The following is a 14406-nucleotide window of genomic DNA, read 5'->3' on the forward strand; positions in this document are numbered from 1 at the left end:
TAAACATCATAAATAAACAGTATCTCTGTATGAATTCTCGAGTATCATTTTATCTCTTTTACACTGCTTTATATGCTTTTTGTCTTTACTTCCTACTAGTTATGCCATGAAAACATCAAATGATCTTTATACCAATAAATTAAACTAACTTAAAAAAATACTTTAATAATATTACACATATTACTATTATAGATGGTTCTTAAACAATTCAAAAAACTTTTAGGATCATAAGTGAGGATAGTAATGACAAGGATGTAATAAAGACTTCTTAAAAAATTTTAATATTTTTTTCCATTTAATTATAATCCTCATGTTCATCATCTATACCACAGAATGTGTATATTTATATATGTATATTTTTACGAGTAAATCATTTTCATTTCTAAATTTAATTGTATTGTATAATCATCACTATGATAATAATAATAATAGTCATCACTTATCATGCCAACTTATAATTAGTATACAGCTATCCATATAATAGTTGTTGTAGAGATATAACGTACAGTTAATAGTAGGTAGTATAATATGTTATAATTAACATTATTGTTATTATTCTTAGAGTAGTTGTAATAATAATAATAACGTCATTATCATCATCATTATTATTATTATTATCAGTATGATATCAGCTTCGTTAATTGTATTAAGTATCGATCAATCATTTAATCGTTTTGTCAGGCAAAGAATTCCGTTAAATATATCACAAGACTGCAATCGAGTCTTCGGTCAGACCCATTTTTTTTGTTCATTAAAACTACGTCTTTTATGCCAAATGCTCAGTTATTAAAAAGATTTAAGAAATGTTGTTGAGTAATATACAGCGCCGAGAAACAAGTATCTTTCGTTTAATAATCTCTCATCTCTATACATAATTATCAAGTTTATTCTTAGTACTTGAAACCGAAATAGAAAGGTGAGTTCTTGTAAATATTAATTTTACGAGATGTAAGCTTGAAATGTTGTTTGTTCTTATAGGTACCTATGTATCCGTGCCATTACGTATTTTTCTTAGGTGAAAATATTTCATGATTATTTTTTTTTCGATTTAATTTAATAAACACTAAAACAAAAATAGTTTCATAATTATTGTAAATTGATTGATTAGACAAATTGTTCTCATTTTGATCGTAACTATACTCCTTACATTAAAATTAATCGTAATGCTTAGAAATACATTGTTTTACAAACTTATAGATTACTGCACCTTTACTTAGTCTCTTTATTTTTAGCTTAATTAAACGAAAGTACGCAAATTCCAAGTAGCTCAGGCTTATACGATTGTTTATTAAAATCACTTTTAGTTTTACTATTATTGTAATCATAACAATTCTCATTACCACTATCATCATTATTATTATTATCATCACTATCATCAATATTTTCATTGTAATTTCGGTGATATAAAGTATTTTTATTATTTCGTTTTTTTCAATCTTAAAAATGACGTGAGGGAACAACGACGCGCGTAGATAAGGCTAAGGACGAGGATACTAATACAAAATATAGAAAATTTGAAAGACTCAATAAATAGAAAAAATGATTTTTTCCTCTGTAATTACTACATAATAATAATAAGCGCTTAAAGTTTTTAAGGTACAGTAGGTACTTTGAACTTTGTCAGGGATACGATTATTTAATTATAGATGCGACCTGGTTTAATATCTATTTTGTTAAAGTATCTCAGTTTTACCTACTCGATTTTTCAGTTTTTTTGTAACACGTCGTTATTGGCTTAACTGTCATTAATTTTTTACACCTTAAATTTTACATTACACATGTATCAGCAGTCAGATAATATAGTATATTGTTTCAAACAATCTGTCTGTTTCGTATATTTTAGTTCATATATTACCGATCTTAGATAATTTACTTGAGCTCCTGCCACTACTATTACTTGATATACGATCAATACCGTAAATTAATAATAAAGATCAACAAAACAAGGCAATAACATGAAAATAGTAGAAAGTATAAAAAAATAGCTCAAATTTTTTGTTTTGAATAATCTTATGTAGGGAAAAAAAACTGTATCCCTTTAAAAATATACTCTCCCATTATAATCCTAAAAAAAATTCTAAATATATTATAATAAATGTAGCCAGGTTGAAGTATACATAAGAATAATTTTTTTATGTTTTCGGTAAAGTAACAACAGGTTTCTCAAAACATTTTTATGTGTACTGACAACTTATGCTATAGTGATAAGTAATACGAAGATTAGAGATTAAAAATGAAAAAAAAAAACAATTATAAAAAATAATATATGGTTAAAATTTGTTTTAAAAGTTAGTCGTTTACGTATATATTCACTGTCATTTAGATAGATGTAAGGCAGGGTGGTCATAGACAAATTATCTTTTGAATGAATTTTTTTTTACAAGTATATTTTTCATTAAGTGTGGTAGGTATGCTACAGAAACGATATTAGAATTGATTTTACCGTTTTAAAAAAACATTACTTAAAATACAATTTGTTCGTTGTTTTTTTTTTTTTTTAATTTTTTTAATCCTCAATAAAGCAAGATTTTTGTGATATAACCACCTTGATCTTTAGTTCAACAAAAAAAATTTTATATGGACTATTTGGACCAACGTAAGTATAAGTAACAATAATAGTAATAATAATAATAATAATAATAATAATAATAGTAATGATAACGAAAATATTAATGTTAATAAAAGCAAGGGTAAGAGTGGCAGTGAACTAAGAAAAAAAAAAAATCGAGTAAAGACGAGAGATTAACTGGAATAAGAAATCGAGTAATTAGACGTATCTGTGTAAATATTAAGGTTTTAATTTTTTTTGCGCCGATTAGTGATAGTATGAATTTAATCAGTCATGATGTGAACGTGATAAAATGTTTGAAGCGCAGTATATTAAAAATTATTTTTTAACTACAGAGGTATAAAATGTTGCTTTGAAAGTATGCTAAATTATACGACGAAACAGAGAAATATTCGTATGAAAAAATAACCGTAGTAGTAATCATAAAAAATGGTTAAGTGCATTATAAAAAAAAAAGTGAAGTTATCATTGTAATAAATCGAAGGGTTAACACGTAGTGGAAAATTCGATCGAGTCATATGATATATAGATATACACATATACATACATATATATATATATATATATTTTGTTAGTTTGTTAAGTTAAGTGCAAAATATTCTGCAACCTTGACTTGTAGTGCAAAAAATCTTCCAAAAGAGTCGGTGAGAGCGTAAGAAATGACGAATGAAGATCTTCTCTCTAGACATTTTGTACACATTATTAACAAACGTCTACATGTAAATATTATATTTTTGCCATCGTGTTGAAAACTTTGTTGCAACATATATACGTCTATACATAAATACCTATAAACGAATATGTATACATATACGTGTGTATTATATACGTTTATTCCTTCAAAAGTGCGTCTTTGAGAAGAATGCGGCACGTTTGTTTTTTCTTCTATACTTAATGGTCTCTTACTTTTTTTAAATTTCGTTATGAATAATAACCCTTAAGATAAATTAGTCACATCTTGATCGTGCGTTTCAATAGTTTGTACAAATCGCGAACGAGGGCATATATAATGTATTTATCGCGCGCACTTCTTACCATTTAAAAAAATTACGAACACAAAAAATTACGAACGAGCCAACGAGCGGTTTTCAGTAAAATTCATCGTTATTCCATTAATACATTAATAACATTAAAAGTGAAAGTACAATCTAATGTATTAGTTACTGTTTATGTTTCTTTAATTAATCATTTATAATTACGATCTCGTTAACATTTATTACTTATTTAACCGTTAATCATTAAAAGTAAAAGTTCATTATCTTCAAGGTACGAGTGTTAAAAGTAAGAAAGTAAAGAAGTTGATTTGACAATATCTAAAAAGACGTACGCGTACAGGTAAAATTCAGTAATCGTATCTTTAATTAGAGGCTAAAACCAGTCTTTGTTAAACGGGCCATTTGTGGCGGAATCCCGATTGAATATTATTTATAATTCTATAAAACTTGACATTACATTATAATTGTTCTTTAAAAAATTTTCCTATCTCTATCGTCATCACCGTAATCATCATCTCGTATTAATCACGTTCCTTTAAAGCACTGGTTCACTTGTCTTGTTTGCTTTTCTTACATCACGCGCACAGAATGCTCAGACACAACATTCATTCGACAAATTACTAGTACACCACACTCCTCACTACTCTCATTCTCATACATTCATTTTTCCTTGGCCATATTTTATTATATTTGTTTTTTTTTCTTTTCTTTATAGATATTATTCGCGCAACTTTGAGTACGTACGGTATAGTCGAGTGTTCACAAACTTATGTTATACCCTTCCGATCGATCGACTATTTACTCCTTGATTCCATCATTATCGTAATTAAACTCTCTTTGATGTACATTTTTAGAATAGATAATAAATAATAGGAATTGTTTTAAGTAAAGTAATCTTTAACTCTTATGTTACTGTTCTCTCTCTTTTTCACCTAGTTACTTAATTCATTTAATCCTAAACTTACTTCTTACCCACTTTAAAACTTTGCATTTTACTCGAATTATTAATATTGATAGATTATTGATTCCCACTATGAATTAGAAAATGTCTCATGTGTACTAAAAAGTTCAACGATTAATTCTTAACAAAGAAGGCATACACTTTATTTATTTAATTTGATTCTCAAAATCTAAATTTTTATTCCACGCTATGTCACACAGTCATGCTAGGTAATTATGTATAGTACATAGGTATATTAAATGTAATAGAAGCTTTTAAATTAAACTCTCCTCATCTAAGAGGTTCAGTCAAAGATTTCAATTGTTTTTATTTGATTTTTCATGAACTGTAGTACATATAATGTAGTTTGTAAAGTGTATCAATTTTTTATTAATTAAAAATTACCAGCGTTAGCTCACTGGCATTTGTGTGAAAGTTTACGAACGACATATGTGCCGTCGACAAGTGTGATGTATATAAAAAAAGATACCAACGACTCCGACCGATGAAAGCCGATTAGAAAAGTAGTCAACAACCCTGGGAGTATGCCGAAGCGAATGCAGCCACATAGTAGTTAATAAGCGATCTTTAATTTTTTCTTACAATTTAATCATCCAAAAATTCAACACATTACCTAAAAGCTATGTTTTTATTTTTTACATCTGTATTATCATACGTCATAACTAGTTGGCTTTACTTTTGAAAAATACTAATTATACTTTTTTTTTTTTAATATAAATATAATCATCTGTTCATTATTAATAAAAATCGCTTTTATCCGTATTATGTCGTCAATTATTATTACTACTATTATCATATATAATCATTCGTTAATTGTATGATCTTATTATACGTCATTTATTTTTATTCCACTGTCCTTATTATTTGTGCCATTTTTCTTAGAGACTTTTGCCTTTGGCTTTCAAAATGTATTAAAGACTCGAGTCAACGAGGACATTAAAATTTAACAAAAATTTACACAGTTCGTTTCACAATATTTATCATTCCCTTAAGCTGCATATCTTCTGCTATTATATAAATATATGTATATAAAGTTATTCTTTCTTACTACTTAGTGTCCTTACAACAAAGCTAAGGCAATCTTAACTTAATTTACTTAAATGGTTTGATTTTTTTATTTTCACTTTGTATATTACTTATCAATAATTGCGCCAGAATTTTTACTTCTACATTACTATGAAATATCAAAAAAAAAAGTTTGCAAAAATATATATATATATATTTTCATATACATATCAATAAATAATTACATGCACATGAAAAGATGAGAATCTTTCGAGTGAATGAATTAAAGGTATATTAATAAGTAATTCGTAAACGAAATCTATACATACGTGATAATTAAGGCACAAATAATAAGTAGTCAAATAGTTTGTACAGTGGTCGTAATTTACATGGATAGTTTTAATTATAATTAGAAAATAATAGCCGTGGCAAAGCTATTGATATATTTATTCCTACTAAAATCAAGACAATAACAATGGCCATAATAAAGTGGTATTTGGTTTTTAAAATGATGTATGACTGCTTCTTTCTTACATAGGTATGCTTAAAAATTAATTTTTATTAAAACTGAGATGAAATGTACTTATGTAAAAATCAGTTCTTAAGCTCCATTAAATAATTAAAAACGTATTCAATTTACAATTAGCATTAAAAATTAAAAATTTACAAAACTGCACATCCTTGTTTTAATTGAGTGCTGATAAAATAACATTAATTTTATAAGAATAATGTAGAGTTAAAATATTCTCGAAATAACAACAACAGCAGTTATAATTATCGTGGTAGTACTAATAAATCGTGAAAATAGTAGCAAATACTAAATTGTAAAAAAATCTCAAGAATCATTAAAAAAAGTAATTATAATTGCAACAACTATTAATAAAAATTAAAATCTTAACAAACAATTGTATAAATTTCAATAATTCCACAGCACAGACGTAAAATTATGATAAAACTAAAGAGCAGATTAAAAACCACAAAAATACCATCATTGATAGATAATTTATAAGCACACGTCCAAATAAGTTCTACATGTGTCATACTTCCGTCAAATAGTTAAATTATTCGTTTGAAACCGCTTATGATTATATTGACTTTTAAAATCGCATTAATAATTCGTCGTTTTATTTTGCATAGTTTCATTATTAGTTATTGACCACTATGAATAACAGTAGATCATATTGATTGTAAAGTGTTGGTCGTCTCGATATTGCGAACCTGTCGCCAATAATTACTCTGTTGACCCTCTGACTGTCTTCAGTTAATCATTTTTTTCCATTCATCCTGGCCGTGCATTCCATCATTTGTGTCAACTAAACGCGCACACGCTCATTCTCACACTCAGGCATTATTCCAAGCACTTTCACTTATTTTCATTTCAAAAGTAATTTTTAAACATTAACTTTGTAATTCATTTCTATTGTAACGTACACCGCTGTAAAGATATAAGAGCGCCAAATTTTATAATTATAACATTTATCAGAGTAAATAATTTCAATTCGTAAGTCGACAATAATGATCAATAATTGTATAGCGTAATTCAAGAATATACTTTTGATAGTGCACAGTTCCATTGAGATGTAGATTATTCAATGCAAACTTATCAACTGTGTATGAATATTAGACAAGCGATGAATAAATGTACATAAACAAAGCGTGGGTTTTGCAAATTTTTTAATTTAAATATTGGAGATTAAAAAATAAAGTAAGTAAAATCAAGCGCTCGTGTATCTTTCAAGTTAACAGGATGGCCACAGCGATAATCGCCTTCATCGTCAATTTCTTAGTGTATGTGCTCCTCCGCCTCTGTTGGAGATTGTTTATCGATACTCTTTTTTTTTTCGAAATTTTTGTTAAAGGAGAAAAAAAATTTAGTCTAAATGAAAGGTCGCAGAAAATATAATTGATATAGACACATATATATGTATATAATTATAAATATATATATGAATATATAAGCATGATTAATTTTTGCCCTCGGTGTCCCAGCGCCGAAGGACTTATGCTTGCACCATGGGTAGCCTATTGTCGCTTTGATCTCGTCGTCGTGATTATTCTACTTTACTTTTTTTTAAAATTGAGTTCTCTTTATACTAACTTTATATATTTAGTATCTATGAAATAAGTTATCGACCATTCTTGAGAGCAGTTGATAACAGTTTAAAATCCACGCTGTCTCGGTTTTTTTTTTCTAGGGGCAAATAATTGGCGTGAAATGATATTGACAAAAAAAAATTTTTAATTTAAATACTACAATTTTCTCAAAAAGGATCACTCAAGAATGGATTTCCGTTGTACGTTTTATTACCGAATAAATTTAGAGATATTTTAAAAATCCTAGCAGACTTTTGCATTGATTACTGTTGCTATAAACTAACACCTTACACAGCTTTTTATATTCACAATTGACCCTTTTAATGTCACCTTAGTCTAAAAATCACATTGTTGTTATTATTATAATTATAATTAAGTAATTAATTCTACTTATGATACTTTCTTTGACACGTGACTCTTGTTTTAGTTATTTATTATTATTATTATTTTTTTTAACAATTATGTTACGTAATAGTAATCAAGGTAAAAGCTTGCTAGGATAAAGGACTGGATTATAGTTAGAATTGAGTTTCACGCGAGCACTTAGTATGTGTATGTAAATACGTATATTGTGTTTATAGTTTGTATACTTGTGTAAATTAGCGAAGATAAAAAAAAATGTTAAAAAACACTGTAAGTAATAATTAATGATAAAACTGATTGTACTGCGTGTTATCATTGTTGGGTCGTGATGCAAAAAAAAACAATAGTGACAGTATAGTGATGTTACTAAAAAAGTGTGTAATTATTGAGCGAGACGTTGATCATTGCTGGGATAGCGTAGAGTGATGAGTAGTAGCCGGCCGGTAGAATCAGGTCCGAGAGTTGAAAAGTAAATGGACAACCCACGAGAGCAAGGCAATTAAGCCTTAGGCGCTTGTTACGTCCGTGAAGACGGGAATTTTTTGTTGAAATTAAAACGGTCATGAGGCGGGCCACTCTTTGAAATCAAAGCCTTGTGGGCCCGGTTTAGGTGCGCTGGCAGCATACCCACCTTGGCTGCTTTCTCCACCTTGATAAGAACGCTGTGGATATGATGTATCTGCGTAATTGCTGTAGCCGGTGTAACCAGCATAATCGGGTGTCTTAGTTGAGCTACCACTTGAACCAGGAGCTCCTGAGCCTGTTGTCTGACGCGAGTACATGTCACCTGCAACATTATTTACCAAATAAAAAATTATTTTTTGTAGTTTGATTACTTTCTCTTTCTTACGATTTTTTCCTCTCTTTTAATTGTGATTTTTATATGAATATTTTTCAATTATCTTTCTTCTCTCTATTGGTGTCAAGTTCTTTAAAAAAAACTACTGTATTTATAATAAAAAAATTATAATCAAGCTTCAATGACATTTCATTGAGTAAAAGTTTAAAGTTCAGACACACATCAATAATAAAAAAAACATTTTTTTTTGAACTTGTAAAAATAAAATTATGTTGCGGTATTACGCAGTGAACAACTGACTCTTCTAACAAATAAAATATTAGTCAAGCTGAAATCTACTTTTTACATTTCTGAAGTAATAATTAGCAAAAATGCAAAATAATTTAGGTTGTTCACTGTTAACATATTAAATAGAGTGTGTCTACAATAAAAGTTAACGTGGACTTGGGTGAGGATCAGAAGGTGACACCATAACCTCACTACAATCATGAAATATAGGTGCTATTTGTTTTGTAAGAAATTTTCATTTTATTTAAGTTTTGTTTGATTAATAATATCATTATCACATAAACATAAATTTTGTATCATGCGTTTAAGTAAACAAATATGTATTTACACGTAAGTAGTCCTATTGGTAACACATGTCTAAGAAATTTTAAATGGTGAACATTAAAAACATAAACTGTAACATACGCTTGGCTAAAATCCATTGCTCTACACTACATTGTATAGGTATGCGATCAATCCAAAATAATGCAGGACGATATACATGTAATCCTCTGTGATCTCAACAAGTTTTCTATGCATACATAGTGTATTGAGGTAATTAATATGTCAATGCAGATGAAGAGTTAAATTTCATGTCCACGCAACACAGAAAGTGGTTACTTTCCGCCGATTTTTGCATAGAAATGCTTTAAGCGTTTGGGGAGAGAAGTAAAAAATTTCTTACGTGAAAAACTTTACCCGACAAAAACATCAAGTATAAAAAATTATCTATTCTCTATTGTAAAAAGAATTAAGTTTTTTTTACCTCTCCTCGGCCAGAAAATTCCACTTTCCGCCAATGTTACATAAAAAGAATAAGTAAAAACATGGCAATAAATTTTACTGTACAAAATAAGATCGACTGCTCAAGAAAAAATAGAAAATAAACAAGGAGCAACATAAGTAACACACCGGAGATTTATTAAAATCTTTCAAGAGTTATTTTAATGACGGGGGGGGGGAGGAGGAGGAAGTATTAATTAACAAGATGAAAAAGCTGGTCCACTAATGAATGAAATAATGAATATCGTAAAAATGCAATACAACAAATTTCATGAAACAAACACAGACAGAAAAGACATGTACAACAATCAGAATACAGAAATGCTCAGGCTTTGAAAAGCTGAGACAGAGAATAAGAGAGAAAGAATGAGAAAAAGTTAGGGTGGAAAAAGGGGACAAGGGATTAAGTGTGGTCTTAAGATTAGGCACTTGAAATGTGTGTTGACTGAGCTAGAAGACTCACCCGGTGGACCAGAGGGGTTCGAGTTGGAGTTTGGCTGCGAGGAGTTGGGCTGAGGGGGCTGGGGTGGAGGTTGACTGGAGTGCCCGGGTGGAGGGCCATTTTGTGGCATGTTCCACGAATTCCAGGATGCTCCTGGTCCTCCGCCCGCAGCCCCACCAGTACCCGCCGTGGGCCCGTAGCCCCCAGAAGCGGCCGCTGGCCCACCTGCGATCATTAACCATATCACCACAATTCACCAACCGAAATTTAGAAAATGATCATTTCCTCCCTTTTGATATCTAACAGCCAAGCTTGCTTTGCTAGGATCTATTGTTTTTCCTTTTAGTGTCGATTTGAACGAATCTTACAAAACGTTTTTGTCTTGGTTGGCTCTTTATCATCTGATTTGCTTTTGGGGAAAAAATTACAGCGAGCATACTTGGCCATTATTGCCTTAAACAATCTGTTTCCCAAACTTATTTCGCCATTTAATTTCTATCTTTCGTGTTATTAGAATTGTATTATTAATTTTTTTTCTCCACATAAAAATTAAAAATCTGGGTGACCAAGTGGAAGGGAGGAGGATAGGATAAAGATTCGGCCATTTTTAATTAACTTGAAAAAAATTTAGTTTCCATAATTAAGAGAGAGAGAGAGAAAGTGAGAGTAAGAAAAAGATGGAAAAGTGAGAAAAAAAGGAAAGAGACAAATAAAGACATAAAAGAAGGGAAAGAAAAAGAAATCAAATAAGATTAATTTTTTATCATTAGTTGATATACTAGAAACCAATTGAAGATTACTGGTTTGGTGAGTGATTGACAACCTTATTTGCTACTAGCCTAACACGTACCAAGTGAAAAATTAAAAACCATGTAATAAATTTTTACTGAATTATTTTATATACTCTATCATATTCAAATTTGCATAAAGTGAGACATTGTTCATATCGAAATGAACGCATTTCAGTTAAATTTAAATTTTTTGAATTATAACTGCAATGCCAACATAATATTTGAAAATATCAGAGTTAAAAAAAAAAATTTATATATGTATGTATAAAATGAAAAATCATTTTCTTAAAAATATGTTGCCATACTAACCATAGCTTCCATATGCTTGACTCGCAGGAGGTTGCACATTGTAACTGCTGCCCCACTGATGAGGTGGCGGAGGTGGGATTTGCTGTTGCTGTGGTGGTCCAGCAGGTGCACCCCAGCCTGGAGTGTTGTACTGAGCACTGTATCCTGCATATCCACCAGTTTGTGGATTGGTTCCCCAACCTTGATACTGCTGCATTATGTTACCGTGTGGCCCCATTGGGCCTGCCATCATTTGTCCACCCATTTGACCATTGGGTCCACCCATTGGTCCCATGTTTCCTGCCATTCCCATTGGTGGTCCTTGTTGTGGCGGACCCCATTGTCCTTGATGAGAATCATTCATCTTGCTGGAGGAATCTCGTGGCTCAGCACGCTTAATTTCAACCTGCAAACAAATTATTATACATAAATTAGGGAGGGGGAAAAACAGTTTTGTCAGTTCAATTGAGCAATATGCGTGGTTCCTTAAAAAAGACGATCATTATAAACTTGTCGCTATATCACCTTCTTCACAGTTACAGAAAATAAATTAATAATACGGTAATTTTAATACGAATTAACATTAATTCTAAGATTATATTAAAGAAAGTATAAAATATACATTAACTTTTTTATGTAACCAAATTTAAAACAAACACGTGTACACATTGCGTTTATGTAAGTATACAACACTCAGTATGTAAAGGGTGCTTATAGACTAGAATAATATTTACGTAGGACTACTTAACAAAGTAACTTACGATAATTAATTTATAACAAATCCATAACGTAATAAATAACGATAAAGTTTTCTACTCTAGTAATAAACATCATTTACGCATGTAATTATGTATAGCTGTAGATTTTTCTCATACATATTGATCAAAAGACATATTTTTGAAGATTCATGGGATAGTGTTAAATAAGTAGTATATAAATTCATTTCGTGCATATGAGTTATACCTGTTTTCCATTTAAGTTGACAAAGTGCTCTGTAACACATCGGTCCACTGCATCTTCATCCTCAAAGCTGAGAAAGCCAAAGCCTGCCATCCAAATGCGATACATTGTTTATAAAAAAAAAAAAGTAGGGTCGAAAATTTTCAAAATTTTAGAGCAAATATATACATTTCCTTTCATTATAAGAGACACCAGCGCCATCGAAAAGTTCGTACAGTAAAATTAATGTTTCAACTTCTTAATGTATACATCATTGTTATCACGTGATAATACTTATATCTATGATAGCCAAATTTTTTTTCGATTAATACATTTTTCACAGTTTGATGTACATATATTTTGTTAATTAACTATTGAACTAACAACTTAAGCTATGCTTAAAACATAAAAAAGTGCTTAAACACGTTAATTTGGAAGATTTAAAAATATGAACTGGATGACCATAATGTATCAACGAACTTGTTCAATTATTATTGGGCAGAAAAAATTAAATATCAACGCAACGCAGCGTGAAAACATAGTCTGAAAGTCAATTAGTTTTTGAATGCTAATATGAAATTAACGTGTGTTAGTAAGTACGTAAAAACAAGTTTGTTGACTCGATCCAAACTGTGAAATATTGGAGGAAGAAAGTTTTTGAAGCTAAGTAAAACTACAAACCCTAGGTTATTTAAAAACTATGGGCTCAAGATAGATACATAACGATAAAAATGACTTTTCAAAATGACACCAAGTGCGCTCTTACTGTCCCTCACTGGCTATGCCTCAAAGAAATTCTTCATCTCCAGGCACACAGCTTTTAGAGAGTCTAAGTGATATAATAACTAAAAGGAACGAAGGAAAAAAGGTTCTTTGGAAAGAAAAAAAGGAGATGATGAGTTTGTACAAGTAAAGCTCACCTCGCGATTTTTTTTTCTCCTGGTCATACATGATGACAACTTCCATGACCTTGCCGAAGCGCTGGAAAAAGGTTCTCAAGTCGGTCTCGGTAACATTGCTGGGCAATCCGCCGAGGAAGACCTTGGGGAAGCTGCCACTTCGCTTGGGCTTCTGGAGCGTGCGAGGATTGCATGGCTTCGGGTCGATCTGCGAACACGAGAAAGCGGCAAGCGCCAATGAGCTTCGTACGTTGGCCCGAAAATGCTATATATATAAACGGAGAGAGATCGCGCGCGCGCGCGCGCGAGAGGGGGGTAATCGAGTGTGCGGAGAGGAAAAGGGGAGGGAAAGACATACGTGCAAGGAATGGAGATGCGATGAACCGGCTGGGTAGATACTGCAGATGATGATGATAACGATATACTTAATAAGTAGTTGAAATGCAGAGAGCAAATAATGGGCATAATGAAGTACCGTGCGTCCGTCGAGCTGGTGTGGCCCGTTCTGGAGTACGAGGTTGACGTTGTTGGGGTCGCTGAAGGTGACAAAGCCAAAGCCGCGACTTCGACCGGACTCGCTGTTCTTCATGACGACGCAGTCGATGACCTCGCCGTAGCGGCTGAAGAATCGTTGTAGATTCTCCTGGGTGGTTTCCCATGACAGACCCCCAACGAAGAGTTTTCTGATAACGTGCGTGCGAGACAATGAGAAAGAAAGTGAGCAGGAGAAAAAAAAAGAGTAGAGTCAATAAGTAGGCACGAATTTGGAGTCGGGGTTGCATGGCCACGCGGCAGCAGCGGCGACGACATGTTTTCTTGGCCAAACGGACGAGCGAGGGAGCACCAAAGCAGACTCCATTCATTCGTCCGTACGAAAGGCGAGCCAACGGGATATAATTAAAATAACTTACCCCTTTTCATCGTCATCCATCTCGGTCTTTACTCTCATGCTACTACCAGAACAGAACAGGGGAAACTGAGGGTGCCGGGGCTCGGAAATATGGCAGTCTAAAGCGGCTAGTCGAGGCTCCGGGAGCTGCTGGACTCGGCGTTACACACACACACACACACCGAGATGCTTCTTAGGTATATGTATATAACATAAAGGAACGGCAGCGGCGACGGTGGCGCTAGTGTTGCTAGACCTTTTACACACACCACACGCTGTTTCAGCAATGAACGTATATATGGGGTGATATGGAGATGAGAGA

At 31.7% G+C, this 14406-nt stretch overlaps 1 protein-coding gene across 1 annotated transcript; it reads right to left on the minus strand.

Annotated features, from left to right (window-relative positions):
- Positions 1-726: 726 nt before the first annotated feature.
- Hrb27C (Heterogeneous nuclear ribonucleoprotein at 27C) lies at positions 727-14341 on the minus strand. Its single transcript, XM_014357935.2, has 6 exons — positions 14107-14341; positions 13671-13878; positions 13217-13403; positions 12321-12403; positions 11379-11763; positions 727-8774 (listed from the first exon to the last, which is right to left on the minus strand). The coding sequence occupies exons 1-6, from the start codon at positions 14142-14144 to the stop codon at positions 8548-8550; spliced, it is 1128 nt and encodes a 375-aa protein (XP_014213421.2). The 5' UTR covers positions 14145-14341; the 3' UTR covers positions 727-8547.
- Positions 14342-14406: the final 65 nt, after the last annotated feature.

This window comes from Copidosoma floridanum, unplaced genomic scaffold, assembly GCF_036245765.1.
Source record: "Copidosoma floridanum isolate Cflo_tuat_1 unplaced genomic scaffold, Cflo_Japanese_pri ptg000021l, whole genome shotgun sequence".
Taxonomy (NCBI): Eukaryota; Metazoa; Arthropoda; class Insecta; order Hymenoptera; family Encyrtidae; genus Copidosoma; species Copidosoma floridanum.

Bases quoted from the DNA above. Each gene is read 5' to 3' on its own strand.
- Hrb27C (XM_014357935.2), bottom strand. From the start codon at position 14,144: ATGAGAGTAAAGACCGAGATGGATGACGATGAAAAGGG. The intron at 13,879-14,106 runs GTAAGTTATTTT...GCACGTTATCAG, and splicing joins ATGGATGACGATGAAAAGGG to AAAACTCTTCGTTGGGGGTC. The intron at 11,764-12,320 runs GTATAACTCATA...ATTTGTTTGCAG, and splicing joins TCAACTTAAATGGAAAACAG to GTTGAAATTAAGCGTGCTGA.